At 42.4% G+C, this 26,663-nt stretch overlaps 1 protein-coding gene across 1 annotated transcript; it reads right to left on the bottom strand.

The window, feature by feature from the left end:
• Positions 1-468: 468 nt before the first annotated feature.
• kcng1 (potassium voltage-gated channel, subfamily G, member 1) lies at positions 469-26,663 on the bottom strand. The gene is made up of 3 exons (XM_042707651.1): positions 26,404-26,663; positions 8,658-9,620; positions 469-2,415 (listed from the first exon to the last, which is right to left on the bottom strand). Exons 2-3 carry the CDS (start codon positions 9,546-9,548, stop codon positions 1,603-1,605), a joined length of 1,704 nt encoding a protein of 567 aa, XP_042563585.1. The 5' UTR covers positions 9,549-9,620; positions 26,404-26,663; the 3' UTR covers positions 469-1,602.

Raw genomic sequence — 26,663 nt, 5'->3', positions numbered from 1 at the left:
GGCTAAACTGGGGTTCTGCTGCTGGGCTGCTGGGGAGAACGACTTGCAGGCTCCCCCTTTATCTTGCGCTGGGCCACTGGAATGCATATGTGAAACAGCTGATAAGATTAGATGGCGTCCATATGAGACATGAAGGCTGCTGTATACCAGTGTTGTCTGGATGGGTGCTGTATGAGGTGACTATTTCAAAGTGTCTATCTGCTAATGAATATATAAGAAAACCGATAATAACATCAAACAATCTGTATGAAAATGACTGGGTTGCTCACTTACATTTCAGCCTAGACAGTCTTTGTTCAATTGTCTCAAGAAACTGAGGGGTCAATGCTGCCTCCTAATGTTCAAATGTGGTAAACACATGTGTGATTTGTTCATTTTGTTCAAGTTTTTGTTCTTGTGCTTCACATTTGGTTTAGCAGCATAATTTAAAAAAATGTAAGACACTTAATAACAGATCACAGTGTGATGTATGATAAGTGTGTCATTCATTTATTGTTGGGCACTTAAAAAAAACAGACTTATTAAATAATAGATAAGTACAGTCACAAACATTGTAGAAAGTCTTGCAGCACTATTAATACATATGTTGCGTCCAAGTTTAGCACATCACATCCTTAACACTGTTGACCATGAAACATACAGCACAAGGAATGAGAGCATTACAGTAGATCTGAACAATATTTACTACACAACAGTAGTTAACACGGCGACAGCAAATGAGCTTGTGTTTGTGTGTGGTAGGCTCCAATGATCACGTGAGGTGTGTGGGCTATGAAAACAGTCACTGGTTAAACCCCTTTGAGGCTATGACTTATCATCCTCTAGCACTCAGCTTTTTGTGAAGCTGACTGAAAACTCAAAAATGATAAATCTCCCAGAAATACCCTGTAACACGCTGTGATCTTGTGTATACACAGAGTGGAGTAGAAAGCTGGGGTGATGAGAAATGGGTAGGTCTGGCTGGATGGCTGGAGGAAAGCTGTGGATTTGGAGAGAGGAGTCAGTTGTGCTTCTGAGACTGGCGTATGGCAGGACTGAGCCTGAGACAGCCAGTTTGTGTGGGGCAGATCGAGAACTGCACTGCAAATGTGGGGAGACAAGAATAGCCCGGTCAGGTCAGAGAGGAGCACTCAGCGGGTCACAAGCTGCTTGTCCTCTTTTTCTTGCCTCTCCAGGTTCTGTTTTCACTGTCCCCTCCTTTTGTTTGACCTCTTTGTTCTGCCTTTCCCACTCCTCCGTCCTTTCTCAGACCTATCTTTCTGTCTGGCTTTGACTATCATTTCATCCGTCCTTCTGCCTTTGGCTCTCTCTATCCCCTGGTATATCACTCTCTTTCTCCCACCTAATCTCTTTCATTGCTTTCCCTTGAAGTGTTTCCTCTCTTTCTTTCACAGCTTTCTTCACCCTGTCATTACCCCCTCGCCAGGCTTCATCCCTCCGATGATCACTGTCCCATATCTCTCTATCTCTAATGCTCTCTCTTTTTTCCTCTCTGATCTTTCCTGTCGTTGCTTCCCTCAGTCCTCAATATCACGCCTTACCTCTTCTCTCTTCCCTGTCTTCCTCCCTTTGTCTCCCGGCTCCCTTGAGTCTCCCCTCCCTTCAGGCTTGTGCGTTTCGGTGCTGCAGCGAGGGCGAGGGAGACGAGGAGGTGGAGGAAGAGCGTGAGTTGGGGTAGAGCATGTCGCTCTGCAGTGACAGCTGGCTGCCCAGGTTAGCCATGCGGCTGCGCATCAGGAAGTGGGCGCGCCGCTGGAGGAGACGCTGCTGCTCCTGCTTCAGCTCCACGTAGGAGCGCGAGAAGGTGTGGAAGATGGAGGTGACGGGGAAGGCCATGAGCAGGATGCCGCTCAGGATGCTGCTCAGCGCCACCACCTGGCCGGGGATGGAGCGCGGCACCATGTCGCCGTAGCCCACTGTGGTCATGGTGATGACGGCCCACCAGTAGGTGGCGGGGATGCTGCTGAACTCGTGCGTGGCGGCCATCTCGTTCTCGATGAGGTAGAGGAGAGGCGAGAATAGGGCGATGGCCACGCACAGGAAGAGAAGCAGCAGGCCGAATTCACGCGTGCAGCGGCGTGCCGTCAGCCCTAGCGTCTGCAGCCCGAGCGAGTGGCGCGCCAGACGCATCACGTACAGGATGCGCAGTGCCCGCAACACTCGCAGCACCAGGCCCACTTTGTCCAGGTAGCTGCTGCCCGAACCCGGCTTTTTATCGCCAGTTGACGTCACGTCCACCAGCAGCGTGATGTAGTAGGGCAGGATGGCCATCACATCGATCAGGTTGAGCGGCCGGCGCAAGAAGGCCAGCTTGCTCCGGTCCTGAATGAAGCGCAGGGTGAACTCCAGCGAAAACCATGCTACACACACCGTCTCCACGATGAAGATGTTCTGGCACATCTGGGAGCACTGGCCCTAAGAGTCATGGAGAAACAACAGAAACAATATGCATGATTGAAAAGAAGAAAACATTTTTTTTTTATGTTTCAATTGACAGAGGGGATTCTATGTTCATGGAGAACCTCAGGTAAATATTTTATGACCTTGTTCCTATGTGTTACATTAATCTGGATGATTGGATAGTACAGTAACCAAATGAATACTTTGCTATGGAAGGATAATGTTTCACTGAGGATAACCTTGGCTCATTAAGAGTGTTATGAACAGTTAGCTAGAATACAGTGAAGGTATTATCCCCTGCTGTTGCTTTGTATGTGTAACCCTTTGGGGTGTAAGGTAATAATTTAAGTTGATTATTTAATAAATAGAATTAATTTAATAAATTGTATAAATAGAATTAAAAGGGTATAAATATTTAGTGTGGATCTTAGAGCGACATGATCTATTGGCCTCCCTGTGTTCCTGTGGGACCTGCTTAAAAGAAACTACTGGATCAACTGGGGTAAGAAATTCATTTTATTTGTTATTAATACTGTTTATCCACGTTATTATTTGAAAAACGTATTTAGTTATTTATACCAGTAGTTTGGATCATGTGTGTCAGCTCACAATTAACTCTGTTTAACTGTTAAATAATATCACATTCATCACCCGTCTATCTTCAAACAGCAGAAAACAATGCCGGCTGGTATTTAGTCATAGTCAGAAATCATCAGCAGATGTTAAATGCATGTTTTACAGTAGGCAACATGTCAGCTCCAAAATTCATCTGGCACACACGAAATAGACATGGATTCACATGATACAATGTTTGCCTTGATCTGGGTTAGTTATGTCGCTTATTAAATGAAAACTGTCAAGTATATAATGTATATTTAATATATAACATCTGTTATGCCACTTAAAGCATGGCGCCAGCACCAGCTGTGACTACCTCCAGTGCTCAAGGTGGCACCTACGAGGCCTGCCGTGGAAGCACCTCTAATGAAAATGATACATCCTCCTTAAGAGCAGATTCCAGTCAACATCCCCACCCCTACACTGAGTATACACAGACGTATACATCTCACACTCCTGTCATTACTGGTTCACAGGTGAACCCAGACAGGGGTCCGTTGTTTACTTATGGAGATACAATGAAACATATCGAGTCAGATGTGTTTAGATTCAATGCCCGCTCACATTGCTCTTGTTAGCACTCAACAGATGCAAAAATCTCTTGATTTGACTGACTCACCACAGTCCTCCACTGACACTCAGACTGACAAGCTTAATGTTCGGTGCCATCAGCGCATGAGCGACAAGCATGTATGCCCCACTGTACTAACCTCCAGTAGGGATGCACCGATACCAGTATCGGGTATCAAGCAGATACTGTGCTCATATACTCATACTTGTACTCATCAGAATTCTCTGATACCACACACCGATACGACTGCATGGCAACAGTGCACGAAACTGAGTCTTGCACACCTAAAAATCTTTAAAGAAACTGTAAAAAAAATCAGTTTCTACAGGTCCTGTAGTTTCAGTTTCTGTAGAAAACGTAATGTGCCACACTGACTTCCCAACCATCCATGGAAAAATTATTGTTTCCGCCTGAGGCAGCAAGTGCTCTGGAACAGTGGACATGCAGCGTTAGACTAATGTTACACAAACACATAAACTAGTGATGTAAGCACTTTAAGAAGCTATTCATTGCAGTGAGATTTTATTTTCAGTTGTCAAAACTGGTGGGTATACGAAATTGGTGATCACAAAAAGTGGTGGGACATGTCTCCTGTGTACATTTTGCCTATGGATACCAGTACTAATTGTCAATGAAAAACCTGCTTCAAAAAGTGGGAAATTGTTGCATACTGTCTCCTTAATATCCATGTTTAGTAATGCTGGTGTGCACTTTAATAAAGGCCCGGTTTTACACAAATATGATTTTCTGCTTTTTTAAACACTGAATCTGCGATGCTGCCATGATTTCAAAATAGGATGAGTGCCACAAAGTTCCACAAGGGGGCAGACCAGCAACAGTCAGGTTGTCTGCATGTGAAGTAAGAGATGGGACACCTCCATGCTAAAGCTCCAGTCTATTCAGTGTGAGGTGGCCACCACAGATCAGTGGCATGCACTCCACCCTATTCTTATGCTTTGTCTGGGAGAGTGCTGTTGCACCGAATCCTAATCATCCCTTGATGTAGATGGACAGGAGCATAGAACTCGAGGTAGACAGGCATAACTCAACTGCTTTTCGTCAATGGCACAAGGTCTTTATTACCCTCGATTTCTGTGCTACAAAATAACAGTACATTCTGTATAACAAATAATAATGAACTATTCACAGTTGTTACATCAAGATTAAAAGCACTCTCTTATCCGTCTCTCTAAGAGAGGTCTATTGATTATCTTTTGAAGGGGACACCTTCCAGGGTTGACTTTGCAGCAGCTCTGGAGAGAAAGTCCTTTAAGATGATTTTCCTTTCATCAAAGTGTGCCTGAATGTGCTGTTGTACACTAGAGGGAGTCACAGTACTTTAAATTGTAAACAGCGTGAGTGTTACATCAGATACATCCACCTTCACCCCTGTCTAGTTCACACAATCACTTCTCGCCAAACACAAGGGGCTTACACCTTGCTGGCTGTTGCCATCATGGCTTAGTTCAGATCAAGGTGTTGATGATGTGTTGCGTTATCCAAGTGAAATGAAATGTGCTAAAAGTGAAGCAGGAAAAATATGAAGTGTCATGTTGGACAGGTTTCCATCTAACTTTTTAATCCAAAGTTTGACCATTCGAATAGGAAATCGAATAAGTGGAGTCATTATATTTTGTTATTGCAATGGGCACAAATTACTTCCTTAAGCAGTCTTTAGTACAGTGGAGTTAAAGGATCCTCCAACTTAAAACACTCTGCTGTCTGACCAGTAGGCTCGAGAGCTGCCCCCAGCACAGAGCCAGCCTTCTTTATCAGCTTGTTCAGTTTCTTAGTGCCACTGGCTCTGATGCTGCTGCCCTAACAGACGGCTGCAAAGAAAAAAAAATACACTTTCATCAACAGATTGCTGAAAGATATGCAACATCTTGCTGCACACATTGTATGACCTAAGCTTCCTCAAAAAAGTAGAGTCTGCTCTGTCCCTTCCTTTAAACAGCCTTAGTGTTACATTTCCAGTCCAGTCTGTTGTCAAGGTGAACACCTAGATATCTGTAGTCCTCCACCTCTTCACCCCCAGGATGGAAATGGTGTTCATCTTAGTCCTGGTCCTCCTAAAATCCACAACCATTCTTCATCTTAGCCACATTTAAGATAAGGTGGTTGTTCCCACACCACACCACAAAGCGGTCCACCAGTTCCTTGTACTCCGTCTCCGGTCCACCACTGACACACCCCACAACTGTAGTCATCCAAAAATATCCGCAGATGACAGGACTGTGAGTTGTAAGTCTGAGTTATACAGGGTGAAGAGTAAAGGTGAGAGTACAGTCCCCTGCAATGCACCTGTGCTACTAACCCCCTGCTCAGACACACATCCCCTCAGTCACACACATCCCCCACACACATCTTCTCAGTCAGTTTTTCATTTGTAGAAATACAGCAGATGGACATTTGCATTTTTTTCACAGAATTTTCACAAATGCGCTTTAAAGTGAGTTGGATGGAATCCGAGCTACTGAGAAGCTCTTATCTTTAATGTAAAGAGACACATTTAAGGTTTGTCTGGCAAAGCAAATGGCTAAATTATGCCGCAGTGATCTCAGATCATATCCTACTGCTTTTGAATTGATTTCCACTCGGGAGAGAGAAAGCTCGCTGTGTTATAAAACAAACTCCCACTGAAGTCGAAAATGGCTTGAGTGGACTTAAAAGGGAGCCACTGGGGTAGAGCTGTGTGCATAATGTGGTTTGCCTTCATGCAGACTTTAGGGGTGCTAAAGATGGGACTGTATCTATCATCGGTGTCAACAAGCCCTGCCCAGCACTGTAATGGGTTTTGAGGACATAGGAGAAGCTGAGGCAGATTTATATCTGTCTGGATTTATATCAAATAATGTCAATCAAGCATCCTTTATGCATACTTGAAAGCGCAGTCATACTTCCAAAGAAGGCTTGTAATCTTGTAATGTCAAAAGATGCATGTATGTCTAGTAATGGCTACAGCTCACTGTGGAAAAATATTTTGCACTAGAATAATGTTATATACAGTATAACTTGGTGTTTGAAGGCCCCATATTTCACTGCATTCGCAAGGGGTAGAGACCCTGCATAGACTTTTAGCACTGCCAGGAGACGCTCATTCTTTCAGGATTTATCTGAACAGGAGGCACAATGCCTTAAACAGAAAGCAAATGAACACTGGTCCAAGCCTGCCATGTTTAATTGTCTGCCATAGAGGCCAGTGTTCTTTCTCGCTGCCCTGATTGATGCAAGGCCATGGTAACAAGCCTAATGAGCTGACTAATTGAATTAAGGAGCAAGTGGTCTATCAGGGACAGAAATTTTATGGGCCAGCTTATATTTTCCCTGAAAAGATTCAGACCTTACAAGTGTGTGAAGCAAATGTTTTTAATGTGTAAAAAAGGCACTTGCACATGAAATACAAGTGTCACGGTATCTTTAAAAAAAAATAACTTAAAGAATAAGCCCAAATCTCTGACATTGTGAAATATATCTAAAAATGTCCCATGGGGCTCTGTTCACGTCACACTACGCACAGTTAATAAAATAGTGAAAAGGTCTGGGTGTATTAAAAAAAAAAACAGTTGGTATTTCTCCCCACATCAGCCAACATGTTGGAAAAATGGTGTAATGGCTAGCATAAGTGGGTTGGCCTGGTCAAACTCACTATGTTACAGTGCATCATAATTCTGTTATCCTGTTTCAGGTTTGCAACAACTTCCCTTTGCTTCTTTTTGTCATACAAATGATGTCACACACTTTCACTTATATATGAAGATGAGGCAGTGAGGTGGCCAGTTTAGTACTGTAAGTGAGGCTCTGAGGTGGCCAGTTTAGTACTGTAAGTGAGGTTCTGAGGTGGCCAGTTTAGTACTGTAAGTGAGACTGTTTGGTGGCCAGTTTAGTACTGTAAGTGAGGCTGTTTGGTGGCCAGTTTAGTACTGTATGTGAGGCTGTTTGGTGGCCAGTTTAGTACTGTAAGTGAGGCTGTTTGGTGGCCAGTTTAGTACTGTAAGTGAGGCTGTTTGGTGGCCAGTTTAGTACTGTAAGTGAGGCTCTGAGGTGGCCAGTTTAGTACTGTAAGTGCTCCATTTCCCAATCCCCTCTGAGTAGGTCTTAATTGTATTTGTAGAGTATTTGGGATTGTTATCTTGCTGAAAGATGAGGTACCCATAGTTGTAGCACAATGAAACTAAATCTGCTCATATTTCTCTGCATTAATCATGCCATGAAGTTTTAGCAGTTCCTCTACAACACAGGCTGACATGCACTCTAAGATCATATTAAAGTTACCACCAGGTAATAGCACTTCTCACCTATAAAATCATGAAACTCTGAAAAGGACAGCTTCTCTTTTTAGAGCCTACATTATGTTTGCAACTAGACTGAATTTGCAGTTTGCTCATGGGAAGAGACTTAAAACAGACTGGTCAGACAAAAAGAGTTGAACTGTGGATGGTCCACAGGCCTATACCTCACAATAACAGGAACATTAGGAGCAGTTTGCTTGCATGAGGAAAATCTAAGAAGGAAGTTCAGAAATGAATTTAATCGGTAAATGGATTCAGTCACTAAGTTGTGGATGCATTCTCTCAAGTTGACGAATCAGGAAGAACTCTGGACCAGTAAGTGGGGCCGATGCAATAACACTGGATATAATGACTGAATTTGGCTTACTTCCATGCTATTGATGACAGCGATTAGTGTGAGATTAGAAGAGGAGGGCATGCAGTAGCCCTTGGCCCTTTTCTAAATTTACACCTTTGAAAATGATAATCCGGGGGTTTGGAACTGATAGTGCCATAGGTCTTTCTCAGGCCATCAGTAAACCTATTCCAAGTCTATTGCAAATGATCTACAGATAATTTTCTATGATTCTATTGTTCTTTTAAAAATCATTACAGTAATGTCTGGCTAGGCTAACTTGGTTGAGGTCAGAATTTGGTAATCCAAAGACGCAGTATATAGGCAGCGGGGCAAACAAGATAAACTTATTTTGATGTGTGCGCATCAGTGTGTGCATTGCATGTGTGTCTGTGTGTGTCTCATGTACGTGTGAATGTGTGTGTGAGTGCGACTAACTTACATTCTCCTCCTCCGCCCTCATGGCGGGCATGGTGCTGATGGAGAGGTTGACGGCAGTGATGGTGACGAACAGCACTGACAGGCAGGCAAAGATCTTCCCTGGCAGCCCAGACTGCGGCTTCTCCACCATGTCCCTCAGCTTGCGCATGCACAGCCCTAGACGGGTTTCCCCAGGCGGCAGCTTAGTCCGCCGTCTCCCGCCGTCACTGTCCTCTTCGTCGCCGTTCTCGTCCTCCTCCTCTTGGGCGGCGCGCTCCATCTCGTCACACTCCTCCACGCGCTGTATCACACGCCGGCGGCAGCACCACTCCAGGTTCTCCTCGGCCACGCCCCAGTAGAGCAGCTCCTCGCGGAAGGACAGCGCGCACATCTCGCGCAGCGTGCGCAGCTTCCCCGCCCGCAGGAACGTCAGGATGCAGCGGAAGGCGCAGGGGCTGCGGTCGAAGAAGTACTCGTTGTGCGTCACGTCGTAGTCGTCGCACACGCGCAGGATCTCGTCGAAGCTGCTGCACAGGCGCAGCTGGCCCAGGCGCGACAGCGGGAAGTCCTCCAGCGTGGTCCAGGGCAGCTGGTAGCGCAGGCCGCCCACGTTGATGATGACGTGGAGGCGCCGCACGGCACCCAGCGGCTGCAGGGCACTCTCGGGGCCCAGCGTGGCTCCGCTGCAGGGCGCTGCTGCTCCGGCCTGTGGGGTGGAGGCCGCGCCGTTGGTGACAGTGCCGACGGAGGCGCCGGGGGCATGGCTGTCCTCTGGGAGGAGCTGAGCGCGCTTGTAGTAGAGACCTTTGGCTGCCTCACGCTCCTGGATGGGAGGAGGGTTGAACGAGATGTCCGAGGCACAGCTCAGGGCACTGTAGTCGTAGTCGGAGCCATCGCCCGCCAGGAGAGTCATCTTCACGCTGACGCTCACGCAGCAAACATCCCGTGCCTGCTCACAACCACACACTTACCTTCACCAGCATCCCTACGAAAGGGAGAGAGAAAGAGGGAGTTCAAAGTTCAAAGTTCAAAGCGATGTATAATTACCTATGCTTTGTGTTTGTTTTATCCTTTTATCCATCTATTTCATTTTTTTTCTTTAAATCCTGTTTTTCATCTTTTTATGTTTTATCATTTACTTTTGATACAAATGTATGTCTTTGTAGACTGCTCTGGCAATATTGTACACTGCAGTCATGCCAATAAAGCACAGTGAACCAAGTGAGAAAGAGGGAGAGCGAGAGAGAGCAATGACATCTGGTAAATGTATATTTAGAAATTCTTGAAAGAAAAATATGACTCAAGATCAAACAGGAGGTCTATCTACAGTGTATTATAAACTGTATATATTCATATCCTTGGATCTGATCTATTTTCAATGACGTAATGAGTCAAATCTTTCAATTATTTCATCTACACCGATTCTGAGTGTTAAATATGTTAGTGCTGATATTTGACAACTGGACTGATCCAGCTTCAGATAACTGTAAGATGATACATCCATGCGTCTCTATCTCCGTTAGCAATGATGTCTTTGCGCCATAAGGACTGTGGTAGCACTACAAAGCACTTAAAATCACATCTGTGAGCACACAAAGGCAAATTACACACCACAATGCAACAGACTACTCTTTGATGACGCCTGACCAAGATGGTAATTGCTTCCTCTGAGAGACAGAAACGACCTAAACAAACCCAGAAAGCATTAGCTGTGGCGAGTGGCCCCTCTCTTAGATGTATATACTGCTTCACACTGAAGCCGCTTGTGGCCACTTGTGTTCAGCGTAATGCTCAGAAAGGCTTTCTTGAATGGACGCCGCCAACCAACCTGTGACTCACATCTGTACTAAGCAACAGGGACCTTCCTCTGATAATTCTAACCCTAGGACAAATGTCAGTGTCCTACACACCATAGCATCCAGCCTACAAGTGAATCACACTCTTCTTCAGAAAAGTATGTGCGATGTGCTCTATGGTTTCCTTAGAGCTTTTCTGGTTTGGTGGAAACAACAATAACATTAGCTACACTGATATCAGAGCACCAGATGCAGGGGATTACTGTAAGACAAATTTTAGGAGGGCGGGGGTGTTAGGGTAGCATGTCTCTGCATGATTTCCCAGGGTTTTGTGAGGATGGTTCCATTTAGGAGATTATTTTTGACCATTCGCAGACATTTAGCTGTGCAAACTGTTCAAAATAAGCCCCTTCAGTTGTTGAGGTAGGAGCTGCAAGGTTGTAATTGCCAATGAACTTCAAATTGGCCATCACCTGTAAGCGGTTTTCAATATATATACTTTTATATATACTACATTGTGTCAGGTAATATTGATGCATTTCTTGGTATTTGTTTTTGATATCTTCACACAATTTTTGGCCCCTTTTGACCTTTTTGTTATCCCTCACCCATACCAAGAACACAGTGCATACTTAAACAATAGAGTAAATACCAGTATACGTATATGTCACAGAATATAGTGTATGAACAAACGCATAAAAAGTGAAGGTTAGGCATTGATATTTCATTATAGAAGTAGGCCTGCTACTGCAAGTACAGTTTTCTCACATGTTAAATCATCTTCTCAAAGCATGATCTGTCAAATATTTCATTAATATTTATGTAAAATATAATTAGCAAGTTACCTTTACTTAATTTAAAGAGAACCCATATTTTTTCCATTAACTTTTCGTTTCGTTCTCATCATTTTATATGTTATCTTTTCCATACTATAACAATCATCTGCTGTTTCTAGCCACTTGTTTGCCTTGGAAGGTTCCTGTCTCTTGTTATTTGCTTGAGTGCTGTAATTCTCAGAATCCCAAAAAGATGTAATTCTTCCTTTTGTAGATTTTTGGTTCTAGATACCCATCTTTCCCAATCATTTGTTCTATTAATTGTAAAGTATCTGACCACCAACCATCATAAAAGCTGTTTGGAATCAAATCTGGGTCCCATGCTATTCCTCTTTAAAAAGTGGTTTCTTGTTCCTTGACTTATTGGTTTATTTATATGTGGAAATAGAAGTGCTGAGTGCTGAGAAGTGCAATTTAGACTCGATGAGCTTCCATTTGGGACTCGACTCATTATTCATATTAAGATCGGTTTCACCAGTCCTGCGTAATAATAATGGATTAGATTTGGTAGTGCAGTTTGTCTTTTGGCTTTTTTCCATATACATTTTCTCAGCAGCAAAAAACATCTGGGTGGTAATGGCAGGTTCTGAAATAGAAATAGAAAATTTGGCATTTTTTCATCATTTTTTTTTCACATACTCAAATCTTGATTTACTGATTTCTCCTAAATGATGTAGGTGATCAAAATGATTAGGTGTGGTTACTCCCAGATATCTCACTTCATTTCTGTCTTTAAGAAACTAATTTAAAGTCTAACTTTAAGAAACTAATTTAAAGTCTAACTTTAAGAAACTCATTTTAAGTCTAACTTTAAGAAACTCTTTAAAGTTATAAAGGACATGACAACTTCTTTAAAAGCTTTTTCAGCATCTAACATCAATGTCAACATTTGTTGCTTCGTTTGTGTAATTGTATAATCAATTACATTAATTGTTTAATCAATGACGTTAAGGATATGCCGCATATTGTCACTTAAAAACAATCCTGTTGGGTCTAGGTTAATTATTTTAGGTAATATGTGAAAGTCTGTTTGCTATATATGTTTATGTAAATAGCTTTTGATTTACATTTAAGAGTTATATTGATCTCTACGATGAACATTTTGTTCGGGTCTTTCCTTCTTTAGGTATAACAGTAATGATTGTTGAATTCCATGTGTCTGGCCAGCTCCCTGATTGTAAAATCTCATTAAAAGCTCTACTCAAGATTACTACATATCTAAACTCTTTGTAAAATGCATTAGTACATCTATCACTTCCAGGACTCCTTCCGGTTTTAGGAAGCTTTAGTAATTCCAGGTACTCTTTCATTTTCTGTGTCTACATCTACTGCTTCTGGACTCTGGCGGTTTTGATAGTAATCCCGAAAACATCATGCTATTTTCAATTTCCCTCTCTTATACGTGGAGTTTTTGTCCATCATGGTGGCTATTGCAGATTTTTCTCTCTTCTCGCTTTCACTGCTTTTGGAGTGTTATCATAATAGGTTTGTCTACAGAGCATGATACTTTTGTTCAATTCGCCTGAAAAGGTTTCGTGAGGATTTAACTTAATTTATACCAATTTGTGACGATGGCTTGAAATGGTGGATAAACCTTATTATTAGACTGAGAGAGATAAGTGTAGTTGCCATGGGAGTTCAGCTGACAACCTGTTGCTAATTCTGGCAGTCATCACCCACACCACAGAGAAAGACAACACATCTCACTCTACAAGAGCTGAGTTTTTCTCAAACAGACGCTCTTGAATTTACTCTAAACAATATACGTATGCAATTCTTGTCAACTTGTTACCCCGACCTATCATGTTCCAGACATGCTTGTCCTCCAGTAGTAAAAGGCATAAGGGATTAACTTCTGTTTAATTCATGTTTATTGATATGTTGTGCATTGTCACACTGAGCTGTATGCAACAAAAAGCCAAGTAGAAACAGCACAGCATGGAGGGGGGTGAATATTTGTTTTTCAGAGGTTACTTTTCCTCCTTTTGTTGTCAGGTGTATCAGTCCAGTCCTTTCTTCCTAGCCTTCTTTTTAACTGCATAGAATTCCAGGTTCTAAATTTGTACTCTTAAGAACAAAAGGTTCCTCTGCCGTTCCTGTGAAGGTAAAGGTTCTATCCTTTGAGCTTGTTAGTCTTAGGGATTCTTCTATAAAAACTGCAATTGTGTAGCTGATAGACAAAGGACCTTAAAACATATTACAAAGAATACTTTGTAACAGCACAAGCAGCAAGGGCTTTTCAGTGGAAACAGTGTACATGTAGAACATTAAACGGTAACATCTGCAGCCTGAGTCAAACCTCCACCCCGCTGCTGTATCACAGCCTCCGTGGCCCGTGTCCAAACTAATTAAATCAATTACTGTGATTAAGGCAGCTGTATTAGAGTGCCACAAATGAGGGTCTTTGCATCTGACCACCAATCACAAGGGTCCCTGCCTCGCCCTCGGCTGCTAAAAGTGGGAAGTGTCTGTGCTTATTAGGCAGCTGTGCTGTCAGTCAGAGGGAGATGATTACAGTCGCCCTTTGCTCTTCCGCCTGTCAAGACAGAGAGAGGGAGAGGGAGAGAGTGGGAAGGGGCTACAACCCTGCATCTGTAGTTATCATAGCTTGTTTAATTGTATTTTTTATTTCTTCATGGAAATCATTCTAAAGAGATATCATTCAGCTAAACTCGTAAATTGGCAGTCTTGAGTGTTCAAACTGATTCAAATTGCTTAGACCCATGACACCCTTGACGACAGATAGACACAAAGACAGATAGAAAGATAGATGTGTCAGATACAGAGATACAGAGGAAGAGAAGTCATTCGAAGAAGAGAGAAAGAGCTCCAAGGATTTGAGACTACTAATAGCCAAGGAATTCTTCTTGCAGCAGAGAGCAGGCTGAGGTCTGCTTTCTCCACCCTGTTCCTCCATCTGTGTGTGTGTGTGTGTGTGTGTGTGTGTGTGTGTGTGTGTGTGTGTGTGTGTGTGTGTGTGTGTGTGTGTGTGTGTGTGTGTGTGTGTGTGTGTGTGAGTGAGAGTGAGAGTGTGAGTGTGAGTGTGATATCAGCTCAGCCTCAGGGCCTTTTCTCCAGATTGTCTGTGAGTCACTCTTTCCCAGCATAGCTTGTATCATGTCTCTTTCTCTACATTGCTTTTTCCTTTCACTCCCTCTCTTTCTTTCCCTCTCCATCCAATGTTCAAACACATCTATACTCAAATGTTACACTCCAAATATTGGTTGTCCATTGAATGAATACTCCACACCCTCTGCATAAATCCCATTTAAATGTCTGGTCAAGCAAGCAGGCTATCTGACACTGGTGCTCTAAACACCACTCAGGGACAGCAGAGATCTACTGCGACAGTTGGAGTTTCAGCTCTCTGTCTCACAGTGTGTTGATGGGATATGTATGCCAGATTAATAACAGGAAGGAATGAAGGAGCCCCTCCGTTTTTTGTTACTGTAGCTGTTGTCATTGGTGGCTGGCTGTATTGACACTCCAAAAGAGAATCTAGAAATAAGGTAGACATGTTTACACAGATTATCGGCATACTGAAATAAGGTAGACATGTTTACACAGATTTTCTGCATACTGCATTTTATGTGAGCAGTGTATACCGGTGACCAGTGGGGCTGATGTACCTCATATTCACCATACTCTTCCCATCTCCTACAGCAGAGAATGCCACTCCTGCACCACTCGTCCCTTCTGTGGGAGACTCCCCATGTGATCAGTAATGGGTATCTTCCCAGATGCCCTCAGAAACGATAATAATCTCCATCACAGACCACACTAATCTGATACCACAGCTAGCTGCTATGCATCAAAACTGTCACAGTGGCTGTATGCCTTTTTATTAGAAAAGAATGAGCAACGGTTCCCTACCATGGCTGACAAAGTATTGAGGACATGAATCAGAAACAGCACTCTGCTATGTACAGAAGAGCTGGCAGTGGGCATGACTTGCATCTTGTATAAGGTTTGGTTGTTTGACAACAGCAAGTGCTATGTGATGTGGTAAAGCGAACCATTGGTCGATCTAAACCCATCTCACAAGTTCTCATTCTGTAAACCTCCATCGCTCAGCAGTAAGCCATGAACACTATTCTCATTCTCTCCAGGCAATAACTGTATACAGCTAGGAGTATGAAGGGGAAGGTTCAGCGTGGTAAACTTCAGGGCAGTGTATCCACTGCTTAATGTTCTTTTCTTTTGCTTTCCTTTCTGCACGTGTACACACACTCATTTTTATATGGTGAATATATACACACACACAAACAAATACATGTTCAAAATGAATCCTCAAGTTGGGGGAGATGAATATGCCTGAAGCCAAACCCAGTGAGTGAGCGCTGTTGCAACTCCAGCAGGACCTGGAGAGAAGAGCGAGAAGGCGTAGTTTCAGATGTTTAGGTGGGCGGACTTAATAAACGGCTGGGTGTGCAGTACAAGCAGCATTTTCAGGCCTCAAACAGGCTCCCCCCCCCCCTCCCAGCCTCAGCAGGGTCCATGGTCCTCATGAAGGGCCTGACTGGAGATGCTGCTACCCCCGCCCCCCCCAACACCCGCTCTGCTGCTGACACACTGTAGTTAACCTTTGCCATCGCATCACTGTTGCTATTCCTGGATGCCTCTTCAGAATAGTGTTGGATACTGCCTTGTATTGTTATCACTCATTTCTGTGATTCATAGTTGCCTAGTGTGCCTCCTGTTTGAGATACTAGGTGCGTTTGCGTGTGAAAGTTTCTTTGTGTTTTATGTGAAAATGCTCTTCAATAGAGGCAATACGGATTTTAACTTTTGATGTCAATTTTCAAGGAGATGAAATTACTAGAATGTACAGTACACATCATAATGTGCATCATTCATCAACATGTGCATCATGCAAAAGAGATCTCAAACTTTCTCAGATCCTAAAACACCACAGCATGGGATTATAACTCAATGACAAATCTACGCATTGCTGTTTTATGGATTGCTGCCAAACCAATTAGACTTTTGTTAATCTGATATTGGGGGGAAGGACTGGTGCCAAATGGATTCTTCCGGGCAGGTAGGTAAAGTTGGTCGAAGTGGAGCCATTTCTGGTTAAGATTTTTCCAGTGATTTTGTGCCATGCGAAGAAATAACAAAAAAGTAGGCTATGTTGACGGGTATTTATATGCTCTGCCTCTGATTCCTCATCCTGCAGTACTGTAGTGATGTCCACAGCTGACCTTATTGTGTTTGTCTTCCTCCCTCAAAAAACTGAATCTGATTCTCTGTTGTTCTCAGGTTTTACTGAGAGCCATTACATAATCATTACATAAGCTTTCTCCTGCAGCTAATGTTTGACCACATTACCACATCACACACACACTCACACTGTACCTCTAAGGTGATAGGGTTACATTAGTTTCCATTAGACTGGGACTGTTAAAAGTATGACAAATCATTATACTCAAAACTTGGGTTATGTAAAAGAGAGCTGTATTTGCTTGTCATTAATGAACAACCTAATACTGAGTGTGAAATGTGTGTATTGTACACATGTGTACAGAAAAGGTGGAAAACATGTCTATTTTATCAGCTACATCACATCTGCCAAGTAAAATTAATGTACAGTCACCACACCCCCTAACCCCACAACATACACATGCATTTTATTGAATCCTATTTTATTGATCAACAGTGAATGCTGAATCTCTTAGGTGGCTATTTAACTATAATGAGTGCTATTTTGTTGATTTTCCAAAACCCCATATATTTTCTCAGAGGGATTTAAAAAAAAGTGTTGGATAGCTTAACACCAGTCATCAAGATGGATAAATGACACTGTTGTTTGTAGCATGCACTTTCGGAGCAAGGATCTGTGTACAATAACCAGTGGTCTGAACAAGGTTAGGAAGACTATATACAACAGCCAGTGGTCTTTTCAGGGTTAGGAAGACACGGTGCCTTTTTCCATGGTTTCTGACAGCACCCCAGCCCATTTATGACAGGTCGACTGAAAGACTAGTGTTTGATGTTCGTCGAATGGTACCTTCGGAGAAGACTTGCCATGATAGAGAAAGTGTTGCTGTTGCTAACGTCGCCTAGCCATTCACACCTTAGGTTAATTAGCGAACGTCCTTCATGATAGCAGTAACTACAGAAGACAGTCAGTATATCCATGCATCTGCCCGAAATTCATTTATGTGGTTATGGTCTTACGGCATGTCCAAATAGTGAAATACACATTAATGTGATGGTACATTTTTCACATTAGTGGTGCATAGCAAAAGCGTCACAGTTCTGTTTGTACTCTATGCTTACACCTGTCTTGTGTGCTCACATCAGGTGCACTGGATGCAGCTCTACAGAAGAAGTGGAAGCACAAGTCAGAAGGCTGACACTCCTGCAGCAGCTCCAGCTCTACAGATTGGTGAGTGGGCTTTCAACAAAGGCAGGTTACTCTGGTCTTCCCCTTGAATGTGCTGTGTGATCTCCGCCTTTTTGCGCACACATTGTCTGTACTTTCACTTTCCTACTCTTCTACACACACACACACCCATACACTCACACACACCCATACACACACACACCCATACACTTACACACAACAAATCAAGTCCAGTTGCACCGGCCTTAAGTAGTAAGCACCGGACCAGAATCTAGAATATATATCTCTTCATTGTTGGGTTTTTGGATGTTATTTGATTAGTGCTTGTGACGACAACATAATAATTATATAATTAATTTGTCCCCCGATCCTCCACCAACACACAGAAGAAGCCAAGTGCGTATCTCCCTCTCACGCATGCACACACTGTAAATGGAACAAAATCATAACAAAAAGTTGAATGAATTCACCTTGTTTCTCAGACACACACACACACGCACACACACACACATATCTGGATAATTGGTGTTTACAACCCAATCACCTGGACTTGCTACCAAATGGGTGCACAACAATACCACAGGGATAGACATTTACTTGGCAAATGTCTGTATACTGCTAAAGCCGTGCTGCCTGATATTTTTTTTTATATGATCTTTTCCTGTCCTTTTCCTATTCCTGTATCAATATAACTTGCCTTCTGAAACAGTTCATGTTTACCTGAGTGTGTGGTTTGAGTCAAGCTTGTGGCTTACTGGTGCAAGCCACAGGGAGGAAACATATTACAATTGTGCCGGTGTGTTGGTAGTGCGCTGTCTGGTACAGGTGTGCAACAATGTGGTTACAAAATCCTCTACCTGCAGTGCACGAACTGACAAACCCCCTACAGTCTAACAAATTTGGCAACACGAATGTTCTTCTGCAATATCTACATGGTGGTGTCACAATTTTAAGTAAAAAAAGTAGTTAGTATTGTTAATTGAGGCAAGGTGAGTGGGACAAATTAGTTAAATCCCCAGAACCTGAATTTGTGGAGCAAAAAACGAAACTGTCTTATCGCAGTTGATCCTTTGAGAGCATGAAGACGTTGAATTATTTAAGACTTAAGACTTATTTGCTTTACAAGTCGCCAAATAACTTTTTACAAGTACATTTGCTCATTAATGTATTGTTAGTTTAGTCCACACAGGAAGGCGCAGTCGTTATTAACACAGAGTGTCACTGAGGTTATACAGGGGTCATTACTGTAGGAAATGTCATGTATCATGTAGTATTGCTGTGGCATTTGGCATTAGACAAATATCAGTGCACGTTATGGGCTACATAACTCTATCGACAAAATTCGTCAATGATCTGTTGAACATCTGAGTATGTGTGTCTCAGTAAGCTGAAATTTTATTTCATAACATTTTAGTTTAGTTGTTTAGTAATTCAGTTCCAAACTAATAAATTAATTTTCAAATTACGCCATTCAGATTCAGAATAAGCCATTGGAAGAACCTTCCTGTTCTGTTAATGATAATGATAATGTTAACCAGATGCTAACCATACATTTTGTTTTACTGAAAAACTATTACAGTAAACAACTAACGAAGACTTCTTCGAGGCAGGAGAAGAGGAGCGGCCCCCATTACCCCCCAAGCCCAATAACATTATATTAACAGTGTTATGGCTTTTTCGGTGTGATAATAGGTAGTTTCTATGTAGGGAGTGTTGACACAGAGGCAGGGTTTCTCTTGGGAAATAAAAGGCCTTGGAAGTGGTCAAACACTCATCAACAATGACATTTCCCTTAATCAGTTTCTGACATGCTCTATGCCTGACAATGAATGCCCCTAACAGTGTTTGATCCCACCAAGTGATTCCCTGAATCAAAGCATTCCCAGTGGAGTGACAGCGATTCCCACAGAATGTCTGAGTCCGTGACTCCATCAGCCTTAGTGTTGAGAGGGGCTGGGCAGCTGGCAGGATCTGATGGAGGGGATGCCATTCTGATGCTGTGGAGGGACTCGGAGAAGAAGAAAAAAGTGTCCTTCACAGCAGACATCTGCAATGGAGGGTGACAGCTACCTCTGTGTGTGCAAAGGGACACTTTAGCTGATTCTTTGAAGCCCTGAGCTTTTCAATGAGGGCACACTGCTCTGGAGTGATTCTTGACAATAGGAGTGTCAGAAGGTGAAATTGAGGTGAGGCGATTGAGAGGAACGGGGTTGCTTTTGATGAGACAGAAATACTCTGTGCAGGTTCACAAAACATTGGCTTTGCTTAGCACTGATTCTGAGGCAGTAAATCTGTTACTGATTGTTGTGATACAGTTTGCAGTCGTGCAGATTGGCATGCCATAGAGGTGCATTTATTCACAGTGACTTCCAATGTTGTGAAGACATATTTGAACTTGAATTTCACTTTGCACTGATGTTTCCCAGATCTCTGAGGGAGAGCAAGAGAACGAGGACAGTGCCCTGCTCCTCTAATTAGGAAGTTCATCTCATTTCAACTGAGATCCCTTTGGTAATGGCATGTCCTGCCCTTCACCTCCACCGTAGTCTACTACCGCCAGAATCTCCAACACACACACACACACACACACACACACACACACACACACACACACACACACACACACACACACACACACATGGTGGTCCTATGTCCCCAGGGAATCTCAGAATATAATTAATCCCACATAGAGCAAAGACATGCAATTACAGCTGATACAAGCACACAAGAAACCATTAGCCTTTCTCATTAAAATCATACATGACATACATGTCTATGAGGGTGATTTATTCTCTTACTGCAGGATGTCACCTTTGCTTAGAGATGACCAGGTTCAAGCCACTGTTGCTGCTATGATCTACTGTTATTAATTAAACTTACTTATGATGAGTTATGATTGGGAATGATAGGTTTGTCAGGGGACAGAGGGAAAAGGAGTACAATGAACTCTGAACTGGATTGTGGCCTCATGTGGCCCACCCTGGATCCGCATCAGATCAGGACCATATGTGTGTTAGTCACCTCCTGTGTTTGGGTATGGAGCATGTGTGTCAGTGCTGTAGCATTAGGCTCACTATCTGAATAAACAATTAGAGACGTAGTGCTAACGTAACACACACTGACACCTAAAACTATTTGCAAGCAGTACACACACATTTGCAGGCATAGACAGGCACACACACTCACGCACACACACACGTCCACCTCTAAGTGTGTGTGAGTTTTTATAGATTTCCCCATATTCCCCAGATGGTATCCCCGATGAAATTTGCTCTGACAATGAATCACTTTTCAAACTGCAAATTCTCTTTTCTGAAAAAGAAAAATTCTTTGTTTACTGTTCCTAACACAATAAATATATAAATTTGAAATTCATGACATGTAAATGTGCCCTGATCCTGTCCTCTAGTCATTCCAGCTGCCCACATCACTCTCCATTGTCACCCACTGACTAATAAAGATCTGTGAATGCCTCCCCCTACACAAATGTATGCACACAGCTTCTGTAATAACCCCTGTCGTGGGCACAGGTAGTCTGTCCCAAGCTGTGCTTGCTTGAGGAGACCCTGTATGCTAATACAAACCCACACTCTCTGGTAAGCACCAAACAGTGAGACTTAATCAGTTACATCATCACATCATCATTACATGGTTATTTTGTGCCTGAGCCAGTAGAAAAGTAACATTCCAACAAATCTAGCAACATTTGTTTTCTTTCAAACCAGGAAACTAATCTGCAGACCTTAATGCCTTTTTTGGTCAGCAGCACATTTCACTGTCTGTGGATGGAGGCCTTACACTGAGCAATGATTTAATAAAAACACAGAGATTATTTTAAGTTACAAACACAAATGTTACTATTACTCATTATTATACCTATATTACATATTGTAAGTAGAGTATCAGGGTGCTGTTGCACATAACTATACACTCTATACAAGCTCAGCAAGTTTATGACAACATCTTGACATTTTGTCCTTGCTTACCAAGTTCTCTTATCTTCTTATTCAATTATAGTTACACAACTGGAGGGGGCTAAAGGAAAGATGGCATTGAGCAAAAAGAATTTTACTAAGAGCCCAGTGAATGGATGAAAGACCCTTTAAAAACCCAGTGATTTAACCTGCTGAATGGATGAAAGACCCTCTAAGAGCCCATTAATTTAACCTGCTGAATGGATAAAAGACCCTCTAAAAGCCTAGTGATTTAACCTGCTGAACGGATGAAAGACCATCTGAGAACAACATCACACTGCCATTGAGAGTTAGTGAGACAGAGTGTTTCTGTTTTTCTTTAATGAAAACACTTCAAATACAAAACTGATTTTAGTGCAGTCCAATCTCTACTTTAAAAGCTAGTTAAAAAAACTCTGACAGGTTTCATGGCTACTTTGCTGAAACGCTGCATGTTAATTAAACACATGAAACAGCCGAGTTTAAATATTAGTGAGTGACTTGGTAAGGGAATAACATTAGAAATGGCAGCGATGCAGTTGTGTAAATATTATGCTGATGTGTTCCACTGGGAATGTGTTAAAGAGAGTGGGAGATTAAATAATATAAACTTAGACTTTGTCACAAGCACTGTTACCGGGCGAACATTTTTTGATAGATCACAAAGCTGCAAGCTTGCCATAGAACAGATGTTCTTAAACTTTTGAAAGCTGAGTCCCTTCAAACTGTTCTACTACTATCTCACCAAATAGTAGTAGTATTGTTATTATTATGATTATTATTTCTACACTTTTTTGTGTGAATTCAATGTGAAACATGAGCCTGCTTGGTTCTGCAACGCTGTTGAATTATCAGCTCAATTTTAGATAAACACAGCCTGGTCGTCCTCAATCTGTGCATGATCGTGGTATTTTGTTTTGATTGCCGTCAGTTTGGGAAAGCCTGACTCACACAAGTATGTGGAGGCGAAAGGGAGGAGTTTTAGGGCTGTATCTGAGAGTTGGGGGTATTCCAAGATCAATGCTTCCCAGAACGTTGCAAGAAAGCAAGAGGCAGAAAGGTGCTTCAACCTGCCATCACTCTTCAGCTGTTCCTGCATTTCTAAAGGGAGATATTTTGCTGTGCAGACAAATGGATCCCGAACACAGTGTGTAACCCATGTAGACATGACTCCCAGGTGCCTTAGGACCTGGCACACTTTCACAGAATGGGAGACGTCATGCAGAGGGCATAGACACATCAAGCAGACTAAGAAGGAAATATGTAGTGGACAGAAATCAAAGGTTAGATGGCTAGGGACGTCTGAGGGCAAGGACTGGAGTTGCATTAATGATGATTGAAAAGGAATTTTGGAACGATGGAAGGGTACAGCGGAAAATAAATGTGATTGCATGGGTGAAGTCATTTATAATTATGGCATGGAAAGATATGGAGTTTGCCAGAAAGCCAGAAAGGAAAAGTCAAGTCAAGACGACAGGTTGAAATACAAAGGCTGATTCTAGTGAGGAGGCAGCTGGAAATGAGCAAAGGTATTAGTGTACTGCAGGCAGAGCTAAACAGAAAATGATGAATCGAGAGAAGGTATTAGTATACTGCAGGCAGAAGTAAAGAGAAGATGATGAACCAAGAGAAGGTATTAGTATACTGCAGACAGAAGTCAAGAGTAGACGACTGGCTATACTGAGGAGGGCGGAACTCCTCAGGTGAAGAAGACAGAAGAACCTAGGGCTGCATTCTACAAAGCTCCATTTAAGTTTGTGAAGTCTTTATTCAGTCAAGAGTAAGCAAGACGTTTGAGATTTGATAGAAAGGACCTGGAAGAGTATCTTCAACCGGTACATTCTGAGAGTCATGGAGAGTATGAGAGTATGGAGCTTGCGTTACTGACAGACAGTCTTCCAGTTGGACCATGGCCCGCCCAGGTGTGTTGTGCAAGGGCTGCATCGGCTCCTGGTCCTAATGGGTTACCCTATCATGTCTATAAAAGAGTGGCTGATGTTTTTAAATATCTATGGAAACTCATGATGTGGAATTGGGCAGCTGGTATTTTAATTCTGAAAGAGAAAAACGATGTGACCATAGGCCAATTTTGACCTAGCAGTTTTCTTAATGTAGAAGGAAAGATCTGTTTCAGTGTGGTAACATAGAGGTGGGTCTCCTGTTTGAAGGCAAATAGTTTAATAGATATTTGGAACATCCAGTAGCATGATTTGCCATCAAATTGAGGCAGCAAGGAAAGAAGGCAAAGACCTCCATGTGGTATTTTTGGACCTGGCTAATACGTCTGGATCAGTGTCACACAGTCTGTTCCCTGAGAAGATTTCAGTGTCAGTCAAAGCACATTTTGAGGATATTCAGTTGTGCTTCAACACAAGTGACTACACCACATTCTGGCAGGATTTGGAGATTGTTATCATGGCTGGATGCATCATCTCAACGTTGGCTTTCACCATGACAATGGAGGTAATTATAAGGGCGTCTAAATGGGATGTTGGTGGTGAAAGGCTGGCAAGGACTTCCCATCTGAGCTTATATGGACAACATGACCACGCTTACTACAACTGCTCCACGTACCCGTTGGCTGTTCGTCAATTTCGAAGACAATCTAAATTGGGTAAGGCTGAAAGTGAAACCTAGCAAATGTTGAAGTGTATCTATCAGTAAGAGACAACTAGTGTGGGAATGACCGTCGTCCTTTTGTATGCGCCGGATTATCATTTTTGCAAGTTCTGGTTTTAAACAAAAAATGGAAAATCACCAGAATAACGCCCATGATAGTTAAATAACTGCTTGTAAGACTTTGCCTTCTGTTCAAGCCATCAAATCTCTACAACATGTCTGTTCCTATCCCTCTGCTATTAGTGATAGATAACAAACTACAAAGCCACCAGCTTATGCGTCACAAATTTCACAAAATGAGCAGAAGCTAATGTTGTGGGCCTAACAAAATGAAGGAAGGTGCCCACTTGACAACCCCAGTGAAATGCAAATGTATTGTTGTTGTTAAATATCACTAATTATCGGTATGGTTGTAGAGCACCCTGCTGTTTTATAATACTTAGACTAGGTTGAAGAGGGTGAGTACTTGCATGTAACAGTGAGAGGGTTTGTCCACTGTCGGAAGTCCCCAAGGACAAGGAATTTAACATCTTTTCCTTTGTATAAATTCAATTGGCAATATTCCTTATTCCACAATGATTTAGGGTCTTATGTGGCCTCCTCAGGCTACATTCATTTTTTGCCCCAGCTTACAGCGGCTCTGACAATACTCTTCATCAGCTTACAGCGGCTCCAACAATACTCTTCTTCAGCTTACAGTGGCTCTGACAATACTCTTCATCAGCATTGCAGGCTGGTTCCCAGCAGAATCAAGAGACCAGGTGTTAATTAATGCAAATGGCATCCAAGTTGGGTCATCCCTCATCTTATATCTAAAAATGTTTTAAACAGATATAAAGGTTAAGAGACTAAAATTACAACTGAAGAGTAAAGCAAATGGTATTGGGATGGGAATACAATGAAAAATTCTATGTAATCTGTTTGTTCATCAGGCATTTGTTGTAGGGTTGTAGTGTAGCAACAAAAAAAACAATGTTAAAACTAGTGAAAACTAACGCTCAGTATTTGCACGTCACTGGTCTGTGGTCATGGCCAAGGTGCCTCATGGGCTCAGAACACATGAGGGGGAGCTTTCCATTCTGTTCTAGAAAGATTCTATAATGCATTCATCTGCTCAATCTTTCTATTTATAATGTTTTATTATTTACTGGTTGCTGCTGATTGTGCGGTGAATTGCAGAGGTTCTGACTGACTTTCTTTTGCCATTATTAATGTTTGACCATTTTCGTCAGTATGGAGTCATCTTCTGGAGTCAATGTCTTATGGCATCAATGTTTAATTAAATTACATTAGGTTTAGATTACTATATAAAGTACTATGGAATATGCTTTCCATTGGATGCTGTATTATGAAAGAAACGGTAATCCAAAATTCTGTGAACAATACCATGTGAGTAAAAGCATGATCACTGACCTAGGAATGATGAAGATGAAGATGAAGATCACAATGACAACTGAAACAGATCACTTGGAATGATCAGGTTGAAATATCTTAGAGCATATGTAGCAGGCTTGCAAACCAGCTGGTCATACATTTAGAAATGTGTGTGATAAAAATATTCATCCGGTATGCACAAGCACCACCTACATGTGTAGTTGGAGAGGCGACTCGTCCAGCTATTCCTGAAGTCTGCTTCACAATCAATGCCCTTAGCAGGTACCACCCATCACCTCCAGAAACAAGCCAGAGACTTTTACACAAGGTTGGAAATTGGACATTGATAAGTGAACCAGTATCCACAATGTAATTGTGTGAAAAAATTATGATGAAATCATGCAAAGACAATAAACAGCCTACAGGACAACTGAACACAATATCCCAAAACCTCACCATCACCAGATTGTGCAAATGTATTGTCCACAAACAGAGAGCAGAAATTCTCTCAAAATGATCAGACACATTCAGAATGACAAAGTGGATCATACATGAGGATATATACTGCGATTAAGCCTGCAGTGATTTCATTGAATCTTCAAAGTTCATTGTCAATTGTTCAAAGTCAATTTTTTGTTGTTCTGCATTCTAAACAGTTGCTTCAGTATTTCATCTCTACCAAAATATTACACTATTTCAGAAATGGAGCTCACATTGTGGTGTAATCTGAAGCAAAGGATGGAGAAGCAAGCACAACACAAGAACGGCATACTCACTGTGCATGGATCAGTTCACCAGTTCATTAGGCTTGTCAAGCACAACACAAGAACGCCATACTCACTGTGCATGGATCAGTTCACCAGTTCATCAGGCTTGTCAGGTGAAGTAGAGAAGTTGAAAGCTTCATAAATGTGCACAAGACGAAGAAAGACGGGAAGAGAAAGAGAGCAGACCCTGCTCAGTGCACCCACTGGCGTTCTCTCCGCTGCGTTCTCTGTGAGTGTGTTGCAAAGCATGCCGTGTACTAGTGCTTCATCTGATGATCAACAGGCTAGAGCCCCCCCCTCCTGCTCTCTCCTCCCTCCTTCCCTCCTGCATCCC

The sequence above is a fragment of the Clupea harengus genome, chromosome 4, assembly GCF_900700415.2.
Source record: "Clupea harengus chromosome 4, Ch_v2.0.2, whole genome shotgun sequence".
Lineage (NCBI taxonomy): Eukaryota > Metazoa > Chordata > Actinopteri > Clupeiformes > Clupeidae > Clupea > Clupea harengus.
The sequence above is the reverse complement of the archived record's forward strand: the minus strand, read 5'-3'. Positions and strand labels throughout refer to the sequence as shown.

Excerpts from the sequence above, each read along its gene's own strand:
- kcng1 (XM_042707651.1), bottom strand. The coding sequence starts at position 9,548 with ATGACTCTCCTGGCGGGCGATGGCTCCGACTACGACTACAGTGCCCTG. Across the intron at positions 2,416-8,657 it reads TGAGGGCGGAGGAGGAGAAT|GGCCAGTGCTCCCAGATGTG; the intron begins GTAAGTTAGTCG and ends CATGACTCTTAG.